Source organism: Balaenoptera borealis (assembly GCF_965194805.1).
Source record: "Balaenoptera borealis genome assembly, chromosome: 11".
In the NCBI taxonomy this organism is placed as follows: Eukaryota; Metazoa; Chordata; class Mammalia; order Artiodactyla; family Balaenopteridae; genus Balaenoptera; species Balaenoptera borealis.
This window is the reverse complement of record NC_138868.1, coordinates 9,836,242-9,864,121: the sequence shown is the minus strand read 5'-3', so window position 1 is coordinate 9,864,121 and position 27,880 is coordinate 9,836,242. Positions and strand designations below refer to the sequence as shown.

The 27,880-nt window shown below is 43.9% G+C and overlaps 1 protein-coding gene and 1 long non-coding RNA gene across 3 annotated transcripts in view; one reads left to right on the top strand and one right to left on the bottom strand.

Annotated features, from left to right (window-relative positions):
• Positions 1-2,087: 2,087 nt before the first annotated feature.
• LOC309606799 lies at positions 2,088-26,677 on the bottom strand. Its single transcript, XR_014232052.1, has 2 exons — positions 26,489-26,677; positions 2,088-25,414 (listed from the first exon to the last, which is right to left on the bottom strand). It is a non-coding gene; the product is annotated as an uncharacterized lncRNA (long non-coding RNA).
• Positions 26,678-26,832: 155 nt separating this feature from the next.
• Positions 26,833-27,880, top strand: part of FADS2 (fatty acid desaturase 2) — a 35,839-nt gene continuing 34,791 nt past the window's right edge. Inside the window, exons 1-2 of one of the 2 annotated variants that reach the window (XM_082344290.1) lie at positions 27,062-27,186; positions 27,481-27,598. In XM_082344290.1, the coding sequence (XP_082200416.1) occupies positions 27,179-27,186; positions 27,481-27,598 (126 nt within the window). In that variant the 5' untranslated portion in view covers positions 27,062-27,178. Of the gene's footprint in view, positions 27,187-27,480; positions 27,599-27,880 lie in introns of both variants that reach the window. The other variant, XM_082344289.1, reaches the window with a different exon arrangement.

Sequence of the window (27,880 nt, the reverse complement as noted above, 5' to 3'; positions counted from 1 at the left end):
CATCAGCCATTCTGATTTGATGATGTGCATTGCATTTTTGAGAGAGAGGCCTGATGAAAGTGCAAGATATTTTCATTGCTAAGTCATTTTTTAAAAATTCCTAACCTGTTGCTCTTTTTTAAAAATAATTGAGGTATAATTGACGTATAACATATGTTAGTTTCAGGTATACAACATAATGATTTGAAATTTCTATGTATTGCAAAATGATCACCACAGGAAGTCTAATTAACAGCTAAATCATTATAGATTGCAAAACTCTAAATGTTCACATCATTACATTTAATTACCCTCAGGCTTCACAGTGAAAACACAAAGAGCATTTGCCATTAAATTTATGTGGTTAGTCCAGATCACTCTTTTGAGCTTCTAACTCACGTAGCTCATGCCTGGTGGCCACTTCCATTAGGATGTCTTACCATTGTATCCAGATTAGCATGTCCAAGCCTGAACTTGCCATCTCCCACTTCACCTCTCAAACCTCCCCTTCTGTTGTCTTCCCCATCGTTATAAATGTTCTGTTCACTCAGCGGCACAAGCTAAAGACCGGGGAGTCATTTCTGAAGCTTCACTCTCCAGTGAGCTGCCGTGGTTGATTCATTACCAAGCCCTGCCAGTTATACCTCCAAAAATATCGTAAATGTCCTCCCTTTCCTCATTCTCCAGTGTCTCCACTCTATCCAAGCTATTGTCACTTGCTCAGATTCCTGCCTTATTCTCCTCACTAGCCTTCCTGGCTTTATCCACATTTGACTCCCTCCTATCCAGTCACAGAACAGCTAGAGTGGTCTTTGAGAATTTAAGATCATGTCAGTTTCCTGCTTAAAACCTGTCATTGGTTTCCCATAGCACTGGAAATAAAATTCATATTCCTGTGGGCCCTGCCTACATCTCCAATCTCATCTGGTGGCTCTCTTCCCCTCACCAAGGACACTATGGCCACAGTGGCCTTCCTGTTCCTGAAACATGCTCAATTCATTCTTTTTTTTTTTTCTTAAATATTTATTTATTTATTTATTTTTGGCTGCGTTGGGTTTTCGTTGCTGCACACAGGCTTTCTCTAGTTGCGGCGAGCGGGGGCTACTCTTCAGTGCGGTGTGCGGGCTTCTCATTGTGTTGGCTTCTCTTTGTTGCAGAGCACGGGCTCTAGGCATGCGGGCTTCAGTAGTTGTGGCATGCGGGCTCAGTAGTTGTAGCTCACAGGCTGTAGAGCGCAGGCTCAGTAGTTGTGGCGCACGGGCTTAGTTGCTCCGTGGCATGTGGGATCTTCCCGGACCAGGGCTTGAGCCCGTGTCCCCTGCATTGGCAGGTGGATTCTTAACCACTGCGCCACCAGGGAAGTCCCTAAATTCATTCTTGAATTAGAGCTTTTGCATATGGCTGTTCCTTCTGCTTCAAACGTGATCCACTGCTCCTTCCATGACTTGCTCCTTCTCAACCATCTGTTCCCAACTTAAAGTTCATTTCTTTAAATACTCTTTCCATGACGACCGCTCTTTCTACGGAAGATTCTCCCTACTGCTGCTTACTCACGATTTTAACATCCTCTTTGTTTTCTTCTCACGGGAGTTGTAATTATTTTATTCTTTCTTTGCTAATTTTCTGTCTCCCTGACTGAACTATAAGCGTCATAAGGACGAGACTTGTCTTGTTCACTGTTGTATGCCTAATATGTACTCAGTACAATTAGTTGGATGAATGGATAAAATCAATAAGAAAAAAAAAAACCCAAATGAGGTGATACTAACAGGAGGTCATAGGAGAAAATGTATAGAGAGCCAATAAACACAAGAGGATGCCCAGAATTTGTCCCATAATTTAAAAGGAGGGAGACTGCACTTTTCATATATCAGATTGCCAAAATTTAGAGGTTTGGCCATATCTCTTAACCTTGATGAGAGTTTGGAAAAACAGGTTGTGGTATGGTAAATCAGTGCAGTGTCTTTTTTAGAAAGCATTTGGCAATATCTATCAAATTATAAAAGGCATATATTCATAGACCCAAGAATTCCAGAGATAGATTTGCATAAGAATGCAAATAAATATCTTCCAGAGTGTTTATTGTAGCTTTTTTTTTTTTTGGGGGGGGGCTGTGCTGTGTGGCATGTGGGATCTTAGTTTCCCAACCAGGGATCGAACCTGTGCCCCCTGCAGTGGAAGCACAGAGTCTTAACCACTGGACTGCCAGGGAATTCCTGATTGTAGCATTTTTTGTAATAGGAAGAATATGGAATAATAACAGCTAACATTTTTGAGTACTCACTGTGTTCCAGGACAGTATCTCATATACTTCACAGAGCAACTCTATGAAGTGGTTTTTATTATTATATTCCATTTTGCAAGTGGGGTAATTAGCTGGCAACTTCCCCAAGGAACCACAGCAAGTAAGTAACAGAGCTGAGAATTTAACCCAGAGCTGCACACTTGATCATTATGCTGTACTATCATTTAGAACCAGCTAAATATCTGTTTAAGTAGGGAACAAGTTACATAAATATGGTATTTGAAGTTCCACACTGTGTGTCCCTCCCACCATAAACAATTATAAAACTGAAAAAAATACATGAAGTGACTGTTTTTGGCCATTGCACAATCGGCAGTGTGATCCCCAAGTAAAAAAGAGGCATACAAAAGTGAACCCCACTATATTGCTGGCTTTCTGCCTGATGGCACTTTCTGGTGCTGTAATGAGGTGAAATTCAAGCAGAAAACAGCAGAGGTTAATTTAACATTTAAAAAAAAATTTTTTTTTAATTTATTTTTGGCTTCATTGGGTCTTCATTGCTGCACGTGGCTTTCTCTAGTTGCGGTGAGCGGGGGCTACTCTTCGTTGCAGTGTGTGGGCTTCTCGTTGCGGTGGCTTCTCTTGTTGCGGAGCATGGGCTCTAGGCGTGCGGGCTTCAGTAGTTGTGGCTCGCGGGCTCTAGAGCACAGGCTCAGTAGTTGTGGCACACAGGCTTAGTTGCTCCATGGCATGTGGGATCTTCCTGGACCAGGGCTCGAACCCGGGTCCCCTGCATTGGCAGGCGGATTCTTAACCACTGCGCCACCAAGGAAGTCCCTAATTTAACATTTGATGCTGTTGAGGCAGCTGGGAATTGTAGGTCGGAGTATTAGACAAAAGGGTGTACAGAAAAGGAGCTCCAGAAATTTGCATATGGATCTTCTTAAGTCTTTAGCCAAACACTAAAGACGTAAATATGTTTAGGGTGAGACCTCACAGGCCTGGCAGAGAACAGCTACTGGGTCTCACAGCACTGGGAAACATAGGAGTTCCTATTAGGCGGAATCAAGAGACATCATTAAATACTCTGAGCATTCAATTGAGACCCCAGAAAGGCCATGCATTAGGAGTAGGGCTACTCTAGCCCTGGACTAGGTATCACTGTAGACCTTTCCAATAAAGCTTAAAAATAAACCATAAAAAGAACAACCTATCTGCCAGTAAATTAACTTTGCCAGAACAAGACAAAACATCCTTTAAAAGAAAGCAACAAAATCCTGACACTCAAAAAATTTAGCATTCACAATGTCAAAAGTAAAACGTAGAATTGCTAGACATGAAAAAAAAATCAGGAAAATGTGACCCATAACCAGAGTGAAAAAAAAAAAAAAGCAATAGAAATTTACCCATAGATGACAAATGTTGAAAGAGCAGACAGGTAATTTTAAACAGCTACTTTAAATATACTTAAGGATTTAAAGGAAAAGATTAACATACTGGGTAAGAGATGGAAAAGCTCACTAAAGAAATAGAAACTGTAAAAAAAAGAAATGGAAATTCTATTTTTTTTAAATTGAAGTATAGTTGATTTACAATGTTGTGTTAATTTCTGCTGTACAGCAAAGTGATTCGGTTATACACATATATACATTCTTTTTCATATTCTTTTCCATTATGGTTTATCACAGGATATTGAATATAGATCCCTGTGCTATACAGTAGGACCTTGTTGTTTATCCATTCTATATATAATTGTTTGCATCTATTAACACCAGCCTCCCATTACATTCTTTCCCCACCCCCCCTTTCCCTTGGCAACCACAAGTCTGTTCTATATGTCTGTATGTTTCTGTTTTGTAGGTAAGTTCATTTGTGTCATATTTTAGATTTCACATATAAGTGATATCATATGGTATTTATCTTTCTCTTTCTGATTTACTTCACTTAGTATGATAATCTCAAGTTGCATCCATGTTGCTGCAAAAGGCATTAGTTCATTCTTTTTTATGGCTGAGTAGTATTCCATTGTATATATGTACCACATCTTCTTTATCCATTCATCTGTTGATGGACAGAAATGGAAATTCTAGATATGAAAAATGTAGCATCTGGAATATAAATTCACCAGGTGGAATTAATAGCACACTGGAAACTAGAGAAGGAAAGATCAGTGAAATTGAAGATTGGAACATAAGAATTATCCAGAGTGATGCTCACAGAGGGGGGAAAAAGGCTGGAAAAAGGAAAAAGAGCAATGGCTACTGGATAATATCAGATGGTCTAACATGTGTATAACTGCAGTCCTAGACTAAGAGGAGAAAGAGACTAGGGTAGAAAAAAATAATTTAAAGAAATAGTGGCTAAAAATGCTTCGAAATTTGAAGAAAAATATCAATTCATTAGATCCTAGAATCTCAGTGAACCAGAAACAGGAAAAAAAAAATGCAAAGAAAGTCATACCTAGGCACAGCAGTCAAATTACTAAAGATGAAAAAGAGTAAATCTTTTTTTGTTATATTTTCTTAAAATTTTATTTATTTATTTATTTATTTATTTTTGGCTGTGTTGGGTCCTCGCCTCTGTGCGAGGGCCCTCCCCAGCTGCAGCAAGCGGGGGCCACTCTTCATCACGGTGCACGGGCCTCTCACTATCACGGCCTCTCCTGCCGCGGAGCACAGGCTCCAGACGCGCAGGCTCAGCAATTGTGGCTCACGGGCCTAGTCGCTCTGCGGCATGTGGGATCCTCCCAGACCAGGACTCGAACCTGTGTCCCCTGCACTGGCAGGCAGACTCTCAACCACTGCACCACCAGGGAAGCCCGAGAAAGAGTAAATCTTGAAAGTACCTGGAGGAGAAATATACATTACAAGTAGGCGAACAACAATAAGAATGATCACTGATTTTTCACCAGAAATAATGCTATCAGAAGATAATGAAAAAATGCTCTTAATCTGGGAACCTATGTCCAGTGAAAATATTCTTGAAAAACAAAGGCCTGTGATGGTGGGGGTGGGGTTGAGGGCTGGTTCCAAGGGTATATGGGAATTCTTTGTACTTTTCACTCAATTTTGCTGTGACCCTAAAACTGCTCTATTTTTTTTAAATGAAGGCAAAAAATATATATTTTCAGACAAAAAGGCTGAGAGAATTCACCAGTAGACCTGCACTACAAGAAATTAAATGTTAAAGCAAGTTCTTCAGGTCAAAGAAAATGAAGTAAGGTAGAAACTGAGATTTATACAAAGGAATGAAAAGCACCAGAAATGGTGCATTTGTAGATAAATAAAAAATACTTTTTTCTCATTTATTAAATTTCTTTAAAAATAACTATTCAAAGAAGAAATAATAACATTATATCATGAAGTTTATAATATAATGTAAGGTTCTTTGGTTATATGTGAAGTGGTATATTAACTCATGCTAGACTGTGATGAGTTATGGATGTGTATTGTATTCCCTAGAGCAACTATTAAAACAAAGATGTATATCTAGAAAGCTAGTGGAGGAGTTAAAATGAAAAAAGAAAAACAGAGTTTAAAAAAAAAACGCAAGAAAGGAGAGATAAAGGAACAAAATATAGATGAGACAAAGTGAAAACAAAGAGCAAAATCATAGACTTAACCATATCAATAATTACACTAAATGTAAACAGACCATATATTCCAGATTGTCAAACTGAATTAAACAACAAGACTCAGGGCTTCCCTGGTGGCGCAGTGGTTGAGAATCTGCCTGCCAATGCAGGGGACATGGGTTCGAGCCCTGGTCTGGGAAGATCCCACATGCCGTGGAGCAGCTAGGCCCGTGAGCCACAACTACTCAGCCTGCGCGTCTGGAGCCTGTGCTCCGCAACAAGAGAGGCCGTGATAGTGAGAGGCCCATGCACCGCGATGAAGAGTGGCCCCCACTTGCCGCAACTAGAGAAAGCCCTCGCACAGAAACGAAGACCCAACACAGCCAAAAATAAATATAAAAATAAATAAATAAATTAAAAAAAAAAGACTCAGTTATATACAAGAATTGCACTTTAAATATACTGACACAAATAAATAAAAGGATGGAAAATATATGCAATGCAAAGTGTAATCATAAGACAATCGTTCAAGATGGTGGAGTATAAGGACGTGCACTCACTCCCTCTTGTGAGAGCACCAGAATCACAGCTAACTGCTGAATAATTATCGACAGGAAGACACTGGAACTCACCAAAAAAGATACCCCACATCCAAGACAAAGGAGAAGCTGCAATGAGACGGTAGGAGGGGCGCAATCACAATAAAATCAAATCCCATAACCGCTGGGTGGGTGACTCACAAACTGGAGAACAATTATGCCACAGAAGTCCACCCACTGGAGTGAAGGTTCTGAGCCCCACGTAAGGCTTCCCAACCTGGGGGTCTGGCAACGGGAGGGGGAATTCCCAGAGAATCAGACTTTGAAGGCTAGTGGGATTTGACTGCAGGACTTTGACAGGACTGGGGGAAACAGAGACTCCACTCTTGGAGGGCACACACAAAGTAGTGTGCACATCAGGACCCAGGGAGAAGGAGCAGTGACCCCATAGGATACTGAACCAGAACTACCTGCTAGTGTTGGAGGGTCTCCTGCAGAGGCAGGGGCTGGCTGTGGCTCACCATGGGGACAAGGACACTGGCAGCAGAAGTTCTGGGAAGTTCTCCTTGGCGTGAGCCCTCCTGAAGTCTGCCATTAGCCCCACCAAAGAGTCTGTAGCCTCCAATGCTGGGTCGCCTCAGGCCAAACAACCAACAGGGAGGGAACCCAGCCCCACCCATCAGCAGACAAGCAGATTAAAGTTTTACTGAGCTCTGCCCACCAGAGCAACACCCAGCTCTACCCATCACCAGTCCCTCCCCTCACGAAGCTTGCACAAGCCTCTTAGATAGCGTCATCCACCAGAGAGCAGCCAGCAGAAGCAAGGAGAACTACAGTCTTGCAGCCTGTGGGATGAAAAACACATTCACAGAAAGACAGACAAATTGAAAAGGCAGAGGACTATGTACCAGATGAAGGAACAAGATAAAACCCCAGAAAAACAACTAAATGAAGTGGAGATAGGCAACCTTACAGAAAAAGAATTCAGAATAATGATAGTGAAGATGATCCAGGACCTCGGAAAAAGAATGGAGGCAAAGATCGAGAAGTGGCAAGAAATGTTTAACAAAGACCTAGAAGAATTAAAGAACAAACATCTAGAAGAATTAAAGAACAAACAAACAGAGATGAACAATACAATAACTGAAATGAAAAATACACTAGAAGGAATCAATAGCAGAATAACTGAGGCAGAAGAATGGATAAGTGACCTGGAAGACAGAATGGTGGAATTCACTGCTGTGGAACAGAATAAAGAAAAAAGAATGAAAAGAAATGAAGACAGCCTAAGAGACCTCTGGGACAAGATTAAACACACCAACATTCACATTATAGGGGTCCCAGAAAGAGAAGAGAGAGAAAGGACCTGAGAAAATATTTGAAGAGATTATAGTCAAAAACTTCCCTAACATGGAAAAGGAAATAGCCACCCAAGTCCAGGAAGTGGAGGGAGTCCCAGGCAGGATAAACCCAAGGAGAAACACACCGAGACACATAGTAATCAAATTGGCAAAAATTAAAGACAAAGTATTAAAAGCAGCAAGGGAAAAATGACAAATAACATAACAAGGGAACTCCCATAAGGTTAACAGCTGATTTCTCAGCAGAAACTCTACAAGCCAGAAGGGAGTGGCATGATATATTTAAAGTGATGAAAGGGAAGAACCTACAACCAAGATTACTCTACCCGGCAAGGATCTCATTCAGATTCAATGGAGAAATCAAAAGCTTTACAAACAAGCAAAAGCTAAGAGAATTCAGCACCACCAAACCAGCTCTACAACAAGTGCTAAAGGAACTTCTCTAAGTGGGAAACACAAGAGAAGAAAAGGACCTACCAAAACAAACCCAAAACAATTAAGAAAATGTAATAGGAACATACATATTGATAATTACCTTAAAGGTGAATGGATTAAATGCTCCAACCAAAAGACACAGGGTTGCTGAATGGATACAAAAACAAGACCCATATATATGCTGTCTACAAGAGACCCACTTCAGACCTAGGGACATATACAGACTGAAAGTGAGGGGATGGAAAAAGATATTCCATGCAAATGGAAATCAAAAGAAAACTGGAGTAGCAATACTCATATCAGATAAAATAAACTTGAAAGAATGTTACAAGAGACAAGGAAGGACGCTACATAACAATAAAGGGATCAATCCAAGAAGAAGATATAACAATTATAAATATATATGCACCCAACATAGGAGCACCTCAATACATAAGGCAAATGCTAACAGCTATAAAAGAGGAAATTGACAGTAACACATAATACTGGGGGACTTTAACAGCTCACTTACACCGATGGACAGATCATCCAAACAGAAAATTAATAAGGAAACACAAGCTTTAAATGACACAGTAGACCAGATAGATTTCAGTGATATTTAATTGATATTTATAGGACATTCCATCTGAAAACAGCAGATTACACTTTCTTCTCAAGTGCACACGGAACATTCTCCAGGATAGATCACATCTGGGTCACAAATCAAGCCTCAGTAAATTTAAGAAAATTGAAATCATATCAAGCACCTTTTCTGACCACAACACTATGAGATTAGAAATAAACACAGGGGGAATAAAACGTAGAAAACACAAACACATGGAGGCTAAACAATACATTACTAAATAACCAAGAGATCACTGAAGAAATCAAAGAGGATATCAAAAAATACCTAGAGACAAATGATAACGAAAACACGACGATCCAAAACCTATGGGATGAAGCAAAAGCTGTTCTAAGAGGGAAGTTTATAGCAATACAATCCTACCTCAAGAAACAAGAAAAATCTCAAATAAACAATCTAACCTTACACCTAAAGGAACTAGAGAAAGAAGAACAAACAAAACCCAAAGTTAGTAGAAGGAAAGAAATCATAAAGATCAGAGCAGAAATAAATGCAATAGAAACAAAGAAAACAGTAGCAAAGATCAATAAAACTAATAGCTGGTTCTTTGAGAAGATAAACAAAATTAATAAACCTTAAGCCAGACTCATCAAGAAAAAGAGGGAGTGGACTCAAATCAATAAAATTAGAAATGAAAAAGGAGAAGTTACAACTGACACCGCAGAAATACAAATCATCATAAGAGAATATTAAAAGCAACACTATGTCAATAAAATGGACAACCTGGAAGAAATGGGAAAATTCTTAGAAAGGTATAACTTTCCAAGACTGAACCAGGAAGAAATAGAAAATATGAACTGACCAATCACAAGTAATGAAATTGAAACTGTGATTAAAAATCTCCCAACAAACAAAAGTCCAGGACCAGATAGCCTCACAGGTGAATATCATAAAACATTTAGAGAAGAGCTAACACCCATCTGTCTCAAACTCTTCCAAAAAATTGCAGAGGAAGGAACACTCCCAAACTCAATCTATGATGCCACCATCACCCTGATACCAAAACCAGACAAAGATACTACAAAAAAAGAAAATTACAGACCAATATCACTGATGAATATAGATGCAAAAAAATCCTCACCAAAAACTAGCAAACAGAATCCAACAACACATTAAAAGGATCATACACCATGATCAAGTGGGATTTATCCCAGGGATGCAAGGATTCTTCAATATACGCAAATCAATCAATGTGATACACTGTGTTAACAAATTGAAGAATAAAAACCATATGATCCTCTCAATAGATGCAGAAAAAGCTTTTGACAAAATTCAACACCCATTTATGATAAAAACTCTCCAGAAAGTGGGCATAGAGGGAACCTACCTCAACATCATAAAGGCCATATATGACAAACCCACAGCAAACATCATTCTCAATGGTGAAAAACTGAAAGCATTTCCTCTAAGATCAGGAACAAGACAAGGATGTCCACTCTCACCACTATTATTCAACATAGTTTTGGAAGTCCTAGCCATGGCAATCAGAGAAGAAAAAGAAATAAAAGGAATACAAATTGGAAAAGAAGAAGTAAAACTGTCACTGTTTGCAGATGACATGATACTATACACAGAAAATCCTAAAGATGCCACCAGAAAACTACTAGAGCCAATCAATGAATGTGGTGAAGTTGCAGAATACAAAATTAATGCACAGAAATCTCTTGCATTCCTATACACTAATGATGAAAAATCTGAAAGAGAAATTAAGGAAACACTCCCATTTACCATTGCAACAAAAAGAATAAAATACCTAGGACTAAACCTACCTAGGGAGACAAAAGACCTGTATGCAGAAAACTATAAGACACTGATGAAAGAAATTAAAGATGATATCAACAGATGGAGAGACATACCATGTTCTTGGATCGGAAGAATCAATATTGTGAAAATGACTATACTACCCAAAGCAATCTACAGATTCAGTGCAATCCCTATCAAATTACCAATGGCATTTTTTACAGAACTAGAACAAAAAAATCTTAAAATTTGTATGGAGACACAAAAGACCCCAAATAGCCAAAGCAATCTTGAAGGAAGAAAACACAGCTGGAGGAATCAGACTCCCTGACTTCAGACTATACTACAAAGCTACAGTAATCAAGACAGTACGGTACTGGCAGAAAAACAGAAATACAGATCAGTGGAACAGAATAGAAAGTTGCACCTATGGTCAACTAATCTATGACAAAGGAGGCAAAGATATACAATGGAGAAAAGACAGTCTCTTCAATAAGTGGTGCCTGGAAAACTGGACAGCTACATGTAAAAGAATGAAGTTAGAACACTCCCTAACACCATACACAAAAATAAACTCAAAATTGATTAAAGACCTAAATGTAAGGACAGACACCATAAAACTCTTAGGGGAAAACATAGGAAGAACACTCTGACATAAATCACAGCAAGATCTTTTTTGACCCACCTCCTAGAGTAATGGAAATAAAACCAAAAATAAACAAATGGGACCTAATGAAACTTCAAAGCTTTTGCACAGCAAAGGAAACCATAAACAAGACGAAAAGACAACCCTCAGAATGGGAGAAAATATTTGCAAACAAATCAACGGACAAAGGATTAATCTCCAAAATATATAAACAGCTCATGCAGCTCAATATTAAAAAAGCAAACAACCCAATCAGAAAATGGTCAGAAGACCTAAATAGACATTTCTCCAAAGAAGACATACAGATGGCCAAGAGGCACCTGAAAAGTGCTCAACATCACTAATTATTATAGAAATGCAAATCAAAACTACAATGAGGTATTACCTCACACTGGTCAGAATGGCCATCATCAGAAAATCTACAAACAGCAAATGCTGGAGAGGGTGTGGAGAAAAGGGAACCCTCTTGCACTGTTGGTGGGAATGTAATTGATACAGCCACTATGGAGTACAGTACGGAGGTTCCTTAAAAAATTAAAAAAAAAAAAATTAAAAATAGAATTACCATATGACCCAGCAATGCCACTACTGGGCATATACCCAGAGAAAACCATAATTCGAAAAGACACATGCACCCCAATGTTCATTGCAGCACTATTTACAATAGCCAGGTCATGGTAGCAACCTAAATGTCCATCGACAGATGAATGGATAAAGAAGTTGTGGTACATATACACAATGGAATATTACTCAGCCATAAAAAGGAACGAAATTGGGTCACTTGCAGAGACGTGGATGGATCTAGAGACTGTCATACAGAGTGAAGTAAGTCAGAAAGAGAAAAACAAATATCGGATATTAACACATATATGTGGAACCTAGAAAAATGGTACAGATGAACTGGTTTGCAAGGCAGAAATAGAGACGCAGTTGTAGAGAACAAACGTATGGCCACCAAGGGGGGAAAGCGGGGTGGGGGTGGGATGAACTGGGAGATTGGGATTGACATATATACACTAATATGTATAAAATAGATAATAAGAACCTGCTGTATTTAAAAACTTAAATTAAAAAAAGGGTAATCATAAGAAAGCTGGGATGGCTAAATTAATTAATATAAGATAAAATAGACTTTGAGATAGAGTATTATCAGAGGGAATGTCATAATAAGGAAATCATTAATTCATTAAGAAGACATAAAAATCCAAAATTTGTATGAATCTAATCATTGAAATATGTGAAGCAAAAATTGACCAACTAAAAAGAGAAATAGACAAATCCATGATCATAGTTGGAGGTTTTAACACCTCCTTTTAGTAAATTATAAAACAGACCAAAAAAATGAATAAAGATACAGAATTTTGAACAATACCATCAACCAGTTTCACCTACTGACATGTATCCAACACTGCATCCAACTACTGAATACACATTCTTTTCAAGAGTACATTGAACATTCTTCAAGATAGATTATATGTTAGGCCATAAAATAAATATATATCATAAAATGATACAGAGTCTATTCTCTGACAACTGTGTTAAATTAGGAGTTGATTACAAAGGAATGTCCAGAAAATCTCCAAATATTGGGAAATTATCATATTACCAGATAATCCATAGGCTCAAAGAAATTGCAAGGAATTAGAAAATATTTTTAGGGGCTTCCCTGGTGGCGCAGTGGTTAAGAATCCACCTGCCAATGCAGGGGACACGGGCTCGAGCCCTGGTACAGGAAGATCCCACATGCCGCGGAGCAGCTAAGCCCGTGGGCCACAACTACTGAGCCTGCGTTCTAGAGCCCACAAGCCACAACTACTGAAGCCCGCGCACCTAGAGCCCGTGCTCCACAACAAGAGAAGCCACCACAATGAGAAGCCCGCGCACCGCAACGAAGAGTAGCCCCCGCTCGCCACAACTAGAGAAAGCCGGCACGTGCAGCAACGAAGACCCAATACAGCCAATAAATTAATTAATTAATGAAATAAATCTATTTTTTTAAAAAAAGAAAATATTTTAAAATGAATGATGATGAAAACATATCAAAATTTATGGGATACAACTAGCAGTGCTTAAAGGGAAATTTATAGCTTTAAATGCTTGTTTTAGAAAAGGTATGAAATCAATGAAATATAAAATACAATTAAAGAAAGTAAATACAATAAAAAATTAGTTTTTTGAAAAAAATTGATAAATCTCTAGCAAGAATAATGAAGAAAAAAAGAAAACATCTCACACCATACACAAAAATAAACTCAAAATGGCTTAAACATTTAAATAGAAGACATGACACCATAACACACCTAGAAGAGAACATTAGCAAAACATCATCTGACATAAATTGTACCAATATTTTCTTAGGTCAGTCTCCCAAGGCAATAATAGAAATAAAAGCAGAATAAACAAATGGGACCTGATCAAATTTACAAGCTTTTGTACAGCAAAGGAAACCATAAACAAAATGAAAAGATAACCTATGGAATGGGAGAAAATATTTGCAGATGATGTGACAGACAAGGGTTTAATTTCCAGAATATACAAACAGCTCATACAACTCAATAACAAAAAAACAAACAACCCAATTAAAAAGTGGGCAGAAGACCTAAACAGACATTTCTCCAAAGAAGACGTATACATGGAAAGAGGTTCAACATCACTAACAGAGAAATGCAAATCAAAACTACAATGAGGGACTTCCCTGGTGGTCCAGTGGCTAAGACTCCATGCTCCCAATGCAGGGGGGCCGGGTTCAATCACTGGTCAGGGAGCTAGATCCCACATGCTGCAACTAAAAATTCTGCATGCCGCAACTAAGACCTGACTTGGCCAAATAAATTAATTAATTTTAAAAAAAACTATTAAAAAAAAAAACTACAGTGAGGTATCACCACACACCTGTCAGAATGGCCATCATTAAAAACTCTACAAATAACAAATGCTGGAGACGGTGTGGAGAAAAGGGAGCCCTCCTACACTGTTGGTGGGAATGTAAGTTGGTGCAGCCACTATAGAAAACAGTAAGGAGTACAGATGAACCGGTTTGCAGGGAAGAAATTGAGATACAGATGTAGAGAACAAACGTATGGACACCAAGGGGGGAAAGCGGCGGCGGGTGGGCGTGCTGTATAACCTGCTGTATAAAAAAATAAATAAAATAAAATTCAAAAATTTAAAAAAAACCCACAACAGTATGGAGGTTCCTCAGAAAACTAAAAATAGAATTACCATATGATCCAGCAATCCCACTCCTGGGCATATATCCAGACAAAACTCTAATCCAAAACAATACATGCACCCAAATGTTCATTGTATCACTATTCACAATAGCCAAGACATGGAAACAACCTAAATGTCCATCAACAGATGAATGGATAAAGAAGATGTGGTACTATACACAGTGGAATACTACTCAGCCATAAAAAAAGAATGAAATAATGCCATTTGCAGCCACATGGATGCCACTTGAGATCATCATACTAAGTGAAGTAAGTCAGACAGAGAAAGACAAACACTATCTGCAGCCAATCAATCTCCTGGCTTCTCAATGACCTTGAGATAAAGTCTAACTCCTTAACATGACTTGCAAGGCCCTTTTGAGCTATGCTTGCTGCCTCCACCCAACCCCGGGCCTTAAATCTCACTCTTCTTCCTCAAATTCTCCCTTCCATTTCCCCACCTCTTGTCTGTCTCTGTGTTCCAGACCTACTGAACTTCTTTCAGCTCCTCAGAAGCTGCCAAGTTCTCTCGGATTTCTGTGCCTACAGGAGTCTCTTCTCACTTCCAGGAACATTTTTGCCATCCCCACTCCTCAGTACCTTTTCACCTGGCTAATTCCATGCAAACTTCTGGGCTCTCTGTCACTCTAGAACCTGTATCTCTCCTTAACACTTAGCCCTTGACTCCTTTGTACTTAACTCACTATCTTGCGAGTGTTATGTATTTGCTGTGTCCTCTCCATACTGGGAGCTCCATGGGACCAGGGGCTATTCTATTTAATTATACATATGTTTACACACACACACACACAGATCTTGTACACACTGCTAGTAAAGTTGATTGTTTCTGAGTAGAGAGGATAAGCATTTTTTTAAATGTTTTAAAATACTTATCTATATTTTCTGATTTTCATAATAAACATCTCTTGTTTTCCTAATAATAAAAAATAATAACACAATTTCAGACTTACTGTAAAGCTACAGTAATCATAACAGTGTGGAAGTGGCAAAGAACAGACAGATAGATCAACGGGATGGAATAGAGAGTCTAGAAATAGACCCACACAAATACAGTCAACTGAACTTTGACAGAGGAGCAAAGGCAATACAGTGGAGAAAAGAGAATTCTTTCAACACATGGTGTTGGTACAACTTGACATCCACGTACAAAAAAATGATCTAGACACAGACCTTAGACCCCTCACGAAAAATTAACTCAAAATGGATTATAGACTTAAATGTAAAACACAAAACCATAAAACTATAAGGTATCCTGGGAGAACATTTAGATGATCTTGAGTTTGGCAATGGCTTTTTAGGTACCACACCAAAGCCATGACCCATGAAAGAGATAACTGATAAGCTGGACTTCATTAAAATTAAAAACTTATGCTCCGTGAAAGATACTGTCAAGAGAATGAGAACACAAGCCACAGACTGGGAGAAAATATTCGCAAAAGACATATCTGATACAGGACTGTTATCTAAAATACACAGAGAACTCTCAAAACTCAAAAATAAGAAAACAAATGGGAGAAAATAATTGCAAACCATATATCTGATAAGGAACTCACACAACTTAATAGCAAAAATATATAAGGAACTCATACAACTCAATAGCAAAAAAATCAAATCATGTACCTGTTGGCCATTCGTATACCTTTGTATACGTTCTCTGGAAAAAATGTTTATTCCGGTCTGTATTTTAAAACCCCCCAGTAGTCCTTTCTTCCTATGTGTGTCCTTTTCTTTTACACAGAACACTTCACTTCTGACACTCTGCTCACCAAATGTGAAGGGAGTTTCCCCACACCAAGCAATTTTGTGACACCAGCAATTTAGCTCAATTCTGACACTATGTACCTGGAGATAACATCAGATCCTACAGGGTAAGGGCTCAGTCCCACCAGACTGTCCCACACACCACCACTTCAGATGCCAGTAGAAAGTTCAGGTGGTTACCTGTGCTTCTGACCCACTGGCTATAAATCAGAGATTCCCACAATGCCTTCCTTGGATTCAATTAATTTGCTAGAGTGGCTCACAGAACTTAGGAAAACAGTTTACTTACTGTTTACCAGTTTATTATAAAAGGATGTGATAAAGGATACAGGTGAACATCCAGATGGAAGAGATGTGTAGGGGGCAAGGTATGCGGGAAGTGGCGCCGAGCCCCCATGCCCTGCCCATTTGTACCACTCTCGCCACACCTCCGTGTGGTCACCAACCTGGAAGCTCTCCAAGCCCCATACTTTTAGGATACTTATGGAAGCTTCCTCACGTAGGCAAGATCAATCATTAACTCTATTTCCAGCTCCTCTCTCCTCTCTGGAGGATGGGGGAATGGGGCTGAAAACTCCAAGCCTCTGATTATGGCTTGATCTTTCTGGTGACCAGCCCTCATTCAGGAGCCCACCCAGAGTCACCTCATTAGAACAAAAGACACTCCTATCACCCAGAAAATTACAAGGGTTTCAGGAACTGGGGACAGAGACCAATAGATATTTTCTATTACCTCACAAGATACTTTGTCCATTTTTAAATTGGATTATTTGATTTTTTTGCTATTGAGTTGTATGAGTTTCTTATATATTTTTGCTATTAAGTTGTGTGAGTTCCTTATCAGATATATGGTTTGCAATTATTTTCTCCCATTTGTTTTCTTATTTTTGAGTTTTGAGAGTTCTCTGTGTATTTTAGATAACAGTCCTGTATCAGATATGTCTTTTGCAAATATTTTCTCCCAGTCTGTGGCTTGTGTTCTCATTCTCTTGACAGTGTCTTTCACAGAGCATAAGTTTTTAATTTTAATGAAGTCCAGCTTATCAGTTATCTCTTTCATGGGTCATGGTTTTGGTGTGGTACATAAAAAGCCATTGCCAAACTCAAGATCATCTAAATGTTCTCCCAGGTTATTTTATAGTTTTACGGTTTTGTGTTTTACGGTTTATATACACGGTGTAATATTATTTGTCCATAAGAAAGAAGGAAATCCTGCCATTTGTGATATGGATGGAATTTGAGGGCCTTATGCTACGTGAAATAAGTCAGTCAGAGGAAGACCAGTACTGTATGATCTCAATTATATGTGGAATCTAAAAAAACCAAACTCAGAAACAGAGAGCAGAATTGTGGTAGCCAGAGAGATGGAGAAGAAAGAGTGATGGTGGTCAAAGGGCACACATTTCCATTTATAAGATGAATAAGTTCTGGGGATCTAACGTACCGCAGCATGGTGACTACAGTTAACCATACTGTACTGTATGTTTGAAAATTGCTAAGGGAGTAGATCGTAAAAGTTCTCACCATATATACACACAAAAAGAACTATGTGAGGTGGTAGACATATCTTAGTCTATTTGGGCTGCTATAACAGAAATGTCATACACTGGGTAGCTTGTAAACAACAGAAATTTATTTCTCACAGTTCTGGAGGCTAGGAAGTCCAAGATCAAGGTGCTGGCAGATTGGGTGTCTGGCGAGAGGGTTCACTTCCTAGATGGCTGTCTTTTTGCTTTAACTTCGCATGGTGGAAGGGTCAAGGACTTCTTGTATAGGACACTATTCCCATTTATGAGGGCTCCACCCTCATGACCTAATCACCTCCCAAAGGCCTCATCTCCACACATATAACATTGGGGATTAGATCTCAACAGATGAACTTGAGGGAGACACAAATATTCAGTGCATAGTATACTGTATGATTCCAATTATATGACATTCTGGAAAAGGCAAAATTATGGAGACAGTAAAAGGCCAGGGGATAGAGGGGAGGGTGGGGTGAATAGGTAGAGCATAGAGGATATTTAGGGCAGTGAAACTATCTTGTATGATACTGTAATGGTAGATACATGTGTCAAAACCCATAGAATGTATAACACAAAGAGTAAACCCTAATGTAAACAATGGACTTTGGGTAATGATGTGTCAATATTGGTAATCAGTTGTAACAAATGTACCGCTGGTAGGGAATGTTGATAATGGGGGAGGCTGTGTGTGTGTGGACATATAGGGGGTATGTGGGAACTCTCTGAACTTCCTGCTCAATTTTGCTGTGAACCACAAACTGCCCTAAAGAATAAGTGTATTAATCATGATTATGTTGGAAAAAGAAGAACAGTTTGTTCTTTAAAGACAAAAATAAAGGTGTTTTTGTTAAAAAAAAAAAAGAATAAGTGTATTTAAAAAATTAATGAAAGAGACCTTAAAAATCAAAAACCAACTGTCAGAGGTAATCCCACCCTGAGTCAAAATGCTAGGTGGTGTCTGAAAGTACCCACTTTCTAAACCTGGGATATGAGCAAGTTATGTGAACACTCCAGGGCTTGATTTATTTTCTGCATGAAAATAAAGAGTTGGGCAAGGTCAGTGGTTCTCGTGCTTTTGAGTTTTTCATGAAAAAGTAAATTAAAAATGGAAATGAGTGTAGAGGTGTCCACTTTTCATTTTGTGAAATAAACATATTTTCAAAACTCCACCATCTACTGTTACCATTTCATCATTAAAAAACATTTTAGTACAGAAAATTAGGACATAATTCTTAAAAAGGCAATCACTTTAATTGAATACCCTTTGTTTTATGAAAAACTCTACATTTTCCTTTATTTTTCTATTTTTTCAACTAACTGCTGAAAACTCTATGCTATCTGGAACCAGTTTGTGGACCAGTACTTGGAATGACTAAATGATGTCTTCCAAACCTAATATTCTGAGGCTTGATGCACAAGTAGGTTGGTGTGGCAGAAACGTCCAAAGTGCTGGTCCTAAGCAAACAGTGAACACTAACCATCAGGGCCGAAGTCCCTGACATTTATGCTGAGCATATTATTGCTAATGATTAAAACAACCCCACGGGGTAGGTAACATCGATGCAAAAAACTGAGCCTTGGAGGGCTTCCCTGGTGGCGCAGTGGTTGAGAATCTGCCTGCCAATGCAGGGGACACGGGTTCGAGCCCTGGTCTGGGAAGATCCCACATGCCGCGGAGCAACTAGGCCCGTGAGCCACAATTACTGAGCCTGTGCTCTAGAGCCTGTGCCTCGCAACAAGAGAGGCTGCGACAGTGAGAGGCCCACGCACCGCAATGAAGAGTGGCCCACGCTTGCCACAACTTGAGAAAGCCCTCGCATAGAAACGCAGACCCAACACAGCCAAAAAAAATAAAATAAATAAATAAATAAATAAATAAATAAGTCAGGAGCTCTTTTAAAAAAAAACTGAGGCTTGGAAAGACAGAGTAAACTGTCAGAGTCCAGCTATAGCAGTTGCAGCACCAGAACACATACCCAAGCCAGTCTTGACTCCAAAGCCCATGTTGCTTCTGCCTTCAGATTCTGGTTTTCTGCCTAGCATGCTCTTTTCTTCTGGTAGCAATATTCTCCTCCTCTGAAAATGGCTCCTTTCTGTGGTGCTCCAAGGACAATGGTGCTTCAAGGACAAGGACAACTCTGTCTGAAAAACTTTCACCGTTACACCCCCTACTGGACTCTTAATCGGCCTCCCCATAATGTCGCTCTGCTTACGAAATCCCTGAGCCCACCTGCGCAAGGCCCACCTGGGCAAAGGGGCCTGTCCCAAGTAAGGAAAGGCATATGGCCTGTCCCACTCCCACCCTTATGAAGGAAGGTATATGTGCCTCGACCAATCAGTAAACGAAATTTTTACCTCGGACCATTCCTTTGTTTTGCTGGCTATAAAAACTGATGCATAGCACACGTTCGGGCTCCACTCTCCCAGACTACTAGGAAGAAGACCGCTGTGCTGGCAGCGACCATTCCCTTTAATAAATTCTATCTTCTTCACATTCTGCCTTATGTCTGGAAATTCTTTTCCAGCCCGTGTTCGGACCACGACATTTGGTGGCCAGTCCAGGGATCTCTTTCCCCACCTCCTGTCCTCATTCCTTGGGACGCTCTGTGAACAGGCAAGTTGCTGTAGAAGCAAAGGAGGAACTCTGGCCAGGGCCACAGCCTAGTGTGTTCCAAAGGCTCCAGGGCTCACTTCGCCCCAGTAACTGTCACCCAGAACAGGTGAGGATCCCTCTATCTCCCTTCCGATCGGGACTGGGCCTATTGGTATGGTGTGGGCACGGGCCAGGCATTTAAAAGCCATTAGGGCGCCGGCCGCTGGAAGACTCCTGTGAAAGGATAAGGGGGTCACGGAACGGACCAGGCTATTAGAGCATCGGCCCCCAGCAAGACAACTTCTGAGCAACGCGAGGCACATTGTGGACGAAGAAAAACACGAAGCCCACAGTCCCTTGGCCACCAACTCCTCAGTAGGGTTAGAAGGCGGACTCCTCAGTCCTCTTTTCTGTTGCTTCTGCTTCTTTCTCCTCGGCTCCGACTGACTCCAAAGGACCTCGCCGCCTCCAGATCGTCCCAAGAGCTCCTTCCCATCCCTGAGAGTCTTCTAATGGTGAGTCAATTCCCAGCTGGCTTGCGGAGATTCCCCTATCTGTACACTGGTGCCCTGGCCACACGGTTTCTCACTGCTCTGGCCACCTCCCAGGGTCGGACGGGACTTTTGGGATGGTCGGCCTTTTTATGCCTTAGTCGCACGGCGATGTCACTGAGACAGAGAGGGAGGCCTTTTTGCCCATCAGTGATTCTCAGTACCCCCATTCTATGGCATTGGGGCTAAGTATAGGTTCAGGCAGGTCTATCCCCTTAGACTCACCTCTTAGTTGTATTCTCAAGAAATGGAAGGAATTTGACCCAGACGATCTCAAAAGGAAGAGGCTCATATTCTTTTGTAACACGGCTTGGCCCAAGTACAAACTGGGGGACCAAGAATGATGGCCTCTTCATGGGACACTAAATTATATCACCATCCTCCAACTTGATCTCTATTATCGGAGGCTGGGAAAGGATTCCAAGGTTCTGTACATCAGGGCTTCAAGGCCCTCAGTCAGAATCCGAACCTGAGGGACTCCTGTCACGTGCTTCTCTCCAACGCCGCTTTAATGCCTCATGCTCTCCCCTCTCCTCCTCCTTCAGCTTCACTACCTCGTCCCTCCCCATCTCCCCCTGCACCACATATCTTGGATGACCCTTCTTGTCCCCCATCTCACCAGCCTCCTCCCCAACCCCCACCTCTCTACCTGCAAGCAGACCTTCCCTCCCCTCCCCACACTCGGTCACGAGCAGCCCAACGCTCTGAATCGAGTCCCAGCATGGTTCCCCTACGAGAGGTCGCTAATGGAGACCGAGGTACTATCAGGGTTCATGTCCCCTTCCCCACGTCCAATCTCTCATATTCAAGGGAAACTGGGCCCCTTAGCCAGGACCCCTCCACCTTCATCAGGGAATTCCAGGCCCTAACTATAGCCTTTGACTTAACCTGGCCAGATATTCCTGTGTCCTAACTACCTGCTGCATCACGAAGACAAGGCCGGGATCAGGGCCTTGGCTCAGGCCTGGGCAGGTGAGGCACACGCCCGAGGTCCTAATGAGAACCGAGCGGGGGAAGAGACAGTCCCACGGGCAGACCCAGGATGGAGATACCAGGCAAATGAAAATGGGCCAGCAGGAGGGCTCACTAGGAGAAACTTCATGACTACATATCTACTAGAAGGTATGAAAAAGCCAGTCATCAAACAGGACAATTATAAGAAACTCAGAGAAGTTACCCAGGAACCCTTTGAGAATGCGGCCCTTTTTCAGGCCCGATTGGTAGAGGCTATGAGGAAATACACCAACCTAGACCCTGAGACTCCTGAAGTTCAGGCTATATTGCAGTTCACTTTATAAGCCAGGCATCGCCAAGCATAAGACAGAAATTACGGAAACTAGAGCAAGGGCCACAGACCCCATTTTCTGTCCTATTGACAGGGCTTTAAGGTCTTCACGAATAGGGAGGAGGCTTCTAGGAGTAGACGAGAAAGAGAGGAGGAAAAATTAACACGACATGCTCAATATACGGCTCTTGCCATTACTCAGTCCCTCCCACAGCAAGGACTCATGGCAGCCCATCTCCTGTCGCAGAAACCACAGCTGACCTGCCACCAGTGCGGTCAGCAGGGGCACAGTGAAGAACGGCCGCATCCCACCCCCCGATCCCCCGTGCCCTTACTGTCGTCAAAAGGGCCACTGGAAGAGGAGTTGTCCCTGCCGCCCTCAAGCTGGTAGGCCAACACCATGACCACCCAACACCTGGGGTATTTCGGGTCCCAGTCCCCTGGCTGAGGTCAAGGCCAGTTGCCCCTGTTGCTGGTAGCTGACTACCAGGAGTGAGAACGGGATTACGCTCAAGATCTGGGGCTCCTGGATGCGGATGACTGAAGGTGCCCAAGTCTCAATCTACAGGCCCCTATATTCCCCAGAAGACCGGAGGAACCCCAGGTAACCCTGGATGTGGCAGGGGCTACTATAACCTTTCGAAGTGAAACAACGGCTACTTATTCAGCCCCGACCTCCTTCTCTGGTCCCACTCGCTGTTCCTCGATGCTCCTAACAGGGGTGGGAACAGGCTCAGCCGGACTCTTAAACTTTATTTTCATGGCCCGACAGCTCTCTCTTAAACTTACACAACAGATTGCCAACCTCGCAGCTCAAATTAACATGCTACAAGACAAATAATTTCTCTGCAAGAGTAGTTTTACAAAATAGAAGAGCTCTGGACCTCCTAAAGGCTTATCAGGGAGGGACTTGTGCAACGTTAAAGGAGGATTGCTGTTTTATGGTCAACCATCCGGGCAAGGTCCAGCCCAATCTTCGGGCCATGTATTTTTAACCTTCTTGTTAAGTTTGTCTCTTCCAGAATACAACAGATAAACCTCCAAATGGTGATGCAACAAGAATACCGGGGGCTTCCCTGGTGGCGCAGTGGTTAAGAATCCACCTGCCAACGCAGGGGACACGGGTTCGAGCCCTGGTCCGGGAAGATCCCACATGCCGCGGAGCAACTAAGCCCATGCACCACAACTACTGAGCCTGCACTCTAGAGCCTGTGAGCCACAACTACTGAGCCCACGCGCCTAGAGCCCATGCTCCACAACAAGAGAAGCCTCTGCAATGAGAAGCCCGTGCACTGCAACGAAGAGTAGCCCCCGCTCGCTGCAACTGGAGAATGCCCGCACGCAGCAACGAAGACCCAATGTGGCCAAAAATAAATAATAAAATAAAATAAATTAATTTAAAAAAAAAACAAGAATACCGGACAGGGCTTCCCTGGTGGCCCAGTGGTTAAGAATCTGCCTGCCAATGCAGGGGACTCGGGTTCAATCCCTGGTCTGGGAAGATCCCACATGCCATGGTGCAACTAAGCCCGTGCACCACAACTACTGAGCCTATGCTCTAGAGCCCGCAAGCCACAACTACTGGGCCCATGTGCCACAACTACTGAAGCCCGCGTGCCTAGAGCCCATGCTCTGCGACAAGAGAAGCCACCACAATGAGAAGCCCACACACAGCAATAAAGACCCAATGCAGCCAAAAATAAATAAATAAATTTATTAGAAAGAAAAAAAGAATACTGGACAGTCAACACTCCTACGACCCTTGAACAAGCCATCATCTCTTTCCATGGGGCCCGCACTCCTCCCTAGATGCACCCTGACAGAGAGCAGGCAAGGGAACCCAGGGCCCCACGACGCCCTCACTCAGCAGGAAGCAGCCAGAGTTCATCGCCCCTTCTCCTCACAAAAGGGCTTCCTGAATGTCTGAGAGGGAATTAGGCAGTTAGGTAGATATGAGTAAGGTATTCAATAAGGCCAAGGAATTGGCCCTACACATAAAGAGAAGGGGGAGTGTGGTGCTCCAAGGACAATGGTGCTTCAGGGACAAAGGATGACCCTGCCTGAAAAAGTTTCAGAGGTATACCTACTGGACTCTTAATCGCCCTCCCCACCATGTTGAGATGGTTTTGAAATCCCTGAGCCCACCTGGGTGATGCCCACCTGGGCAACGGGACCTGTCCCAAATAAGGAAAGACATATGCCCTGTCCTACTCCCACCGTACAGAAGGAAGGTATGTGTGCCTCGATCAATCAGTAAACGAAAATTTCACCTTGGACCATTCCTTTGTTTTCTGGCTATAAAAGCTGATCAATAGCATATGTGCGGGCTCGACTCTCCCAGACTACTAGGAATTCGGGCCGCAGTTCTGGCAGCGACCCTTTCCTCTAATAAATTCTATCCTCTTTACGTTCTGCTTTATGTCTGGAAATTCTTCTCCAACCTGCGTTCATACCTTGACACTTTCCCCACTCCAACATGTGGACTCTTTGAGATCAATCTCCAGGCCATAGTTGACTCATCCAGGCATGGGTACTTGATCCAAGAAGGGCGTGCCAGTCAGAGTTCTTCCTTCTGTGTCTGAGTTTATACCTCGAGAGATTAGTAGGCCTACCTTCCAACGCAGCAAGCCATAAGACCTAAGACCCGGTAGTTTTCAGCTGTCTCTCCACCAGACCCTCGTTTGCAAGGAGAGAGAAAGAAGTGACATCAAGGAGGAACAGAGGAGGGAGAGACCTGGCAGCCTTCAAGTTCCTGCATCTGCTGGTTCCTGAGCCCCTCCATCCCCACCTTCCTGTGGTCAGATTGTCCCACCTTTCCTTGAATTTATTGATTTATTTTAAAAATAAATTTATCTATTTATTTTTATTTTTGGCTGTGTTGGGTCTTCGTAGCTGTGAGCAGGCTTTCTCTAGTTGTGGAGAGTGGGGGCTACTCTTTGTTGCGGTGTGCAGGCTTCTCGTTGTGGTGTCTTCTCTTGTTGCGGAGCACGGGCTCTAGGCACGCGGGCTTCAGTAGTTGTGGCAAGTGGGCTTGATAGTTGTGGCTCGCGGGCTCTAGAGTGCAGGCTCGGTAGTTGTGGTGCACGGGCTTAGTTGCTCTGCCACATGTGGGATCCTCCCAGACCAGTGCTCGAACCCGTGTCCCCTGCATTGGCAGGCGGATTCTTAACCATTGTGCCACCAGGGAAGTCCCTCCTTGAGTTTAGTGAGGCAACAAACTCCTCCTTTTTTCTGAGCCAATTTGAGTTTTGTCCCATGCAACCAGTAAGGCTTCCATCCCATTCTTCTTCCCTGGGAAGTGTGGAGTCCTACATCAAGGACACCCTACATCGAGGACGCAGGACAAAAACTCAGGAATTAACCAAGCCCCCATAGCAACTGTTGCCATGGGCGCTCCTAATCTGAACCAGACAGCCCCCCTCCCCCATTCCATATTAGGCAAAATAATCACCGTGTAGTAACCTTGTAGCATCCTGACCAATCACCTAATGCCATCCTGCCAGCAGGAATTTTCTTTGTCTTGAGGCTATAGAAGTTGGCTACTAGCCCACAAAGGGGGTCGTCTCTCCCTGGTCCATCAGGAAGTCGCCTGCTGTATTTGCAGCGCCCCTAACTCTGCTCTTTGTTCTCAATAAACTCACTCTTTTCTAAAATACTTCGTGTCTCGAAATTCTTCCAGCCCGCGCACGGACCACAACACTTTTGATACCCCCATCTTTATTTCCTGGAGTCTGTATAACATCACTGAACAATTAATCCAATGAGGTCCTGCATTGTTTCCATGGTACCTCTCCCAAATTGGCTGAGAGATTCCTGAGTTCAGGGCAAGAACCAAGTCCTGGAGTCCCCGCTCCCGTGGCCCGCCCCCCCCCCGCCCCCGCCGCTTCCCTCCACCATGGCGCCTAAACACAGGAAAGCACATCAGAGGTTCCACAATTCTTTTCTAAGATCCACTGATTACAGGCCCTGGGCCAGCCGGAGGCCGGCTTCTTCCCCCAGGGAGGCTGCAGGAGGGCGCCAATGTGGATAGCACGGACAATGTGGATATACTGGAGTCCGGATTCCAGTCCGGGATAGGAGAGGGCGTCACCTAACCAGGCCAGTCCCAGAGTGGAACTCGCCAGCCCGGCGGCTCGGCGCCGCCTGCGCGCCCGCCAGCCGGGCCCTGGGCCGGTCCCCACCGCAGAGCGCGCGGAGCGGCTGGGTCCTCTACGTGCCGGCATCAGGTGCAAACCCGGGAGCGCGGGCCGTGGGTGTGCGCGTAAGCGCCCGGAAAGCGCGGAACTCAGCCGCCGCCCCAGCTCGCCCGCCAAGCTACCCTGGGATATCCTTGGGTCCCCCCCCCCCACAACCCCCCAGCTCGAGCGGGGGAGGGATGAGTTCGGACACGTAACCGACCTCCAGGCCCCTGTCGACTCCGCGTGGGGGGGGCAGGCGGGGGAGCCGGGGACCGCTGTTCCAGCCCGCTGGCCTTCGAAAGATCCTCCTGGGCCAATGGCAGGCGGGGCGACGCGCCCGGATTGGTGCAGGCGCTCTGCTGATCACTGTGGAAACCCAGGCGGAGGGGAACGCGGGAGGATGCGAAGCCCCGGACGGGGGGAGCCAGCGGGGCGGGCAGAGGAGGCTTCGAGGCCGTGAGCTACAGAGGAGTTTTTACAGGAGGCAAAAGTCCACTGCGGGCTGGCGGGCGGAGGGAGGGGCGGAGGGAGGGGACCGCTTGGGGGCACTGGGAAGCCTGGAGGGAAGGCAAGGATACTCCGGAGCGAAGGCGAGGCGGCTGGGGGAGGGGGCGCGGTGGGGGGAGGAGTAGGAGAAGACAAAAGCCGAAAGCGAGGAGGGCCCGGGCCGCACACACCGCAGTGCACGGGGCAACCCTGTCGGCAGGCAGCATGGGGAAGGGGGGGAACCAGGGCGAGGGGGCCACCGAGCGCGAGGCGCCGATGCCTACCTTCCGCTGGGAGGAGATTCAGAAGCACAGCCTGCGCACGGACCAGTGGCTCGTCATCGACCGCAAGGTCTACAACATCACCGAGTGGTCACACCGGCACCCGGGGGGCCACCGGGTCATCGGGCACTACGCAGGGGAAGATGCTACGGTAAGGGTCTGGGGCCTCTCCCGCCACCTTTCTCTGCTGCAGGAGGGAGTCAGGAGTCATGGGTCCCAGGGCGCCAAACAAGACCTCCAGCGCCGAGTGGAGCTTGGGGCGTCCTGGAGGGAAGGAAAGAGTCTACTGCGCTCGTCCCCCGCCCCGAATCCTCGTCCTCTGGGACAGCTGGGCCAACGTGCTGTGGGGGTCGGATTTTGGAGCCCGGGAGGCAGATTCGAGCGGTGGAGAACCATGCAGGATCTACCGCGCGCACTGGGATCCTTGCGTCCGTTCCTTCCTCAGAGTTCAGCCGGAGCCTGGGACTCCGCAAAGAGGGCGCCGGGGCCCTGGAGCCTTGACGCCCCCAGCGTGGAAGATGGCCGCCCCTGGGCCCCGCGGAGAGGAGCGGGAGAGGAGCCAGGTGTGGGACTCCGCACGCGTCCCCCACTCACCAGCCAGACTAGGGGGCGGGGAAGGAAAGCTCGTCCCCGGCCAGGGCTCGCTCCTGCTGGAATTCCAGTCTCAGAAGGTCCGCAATGGCTGCCGCGGAGACACCGCCTGGTAGCTCCTGTTCCCACGCTCTCAGAGACTACCAGGACCCCCTCCCCCCGCCCCCGCCCCCCTCCCCCGCAAGGGTCGGCCTTCTTGGGGGCCCCGGGTGGGAATTGGTGGAAAGAAAAAGGGCTGCTGGAGTTTGCAAAGC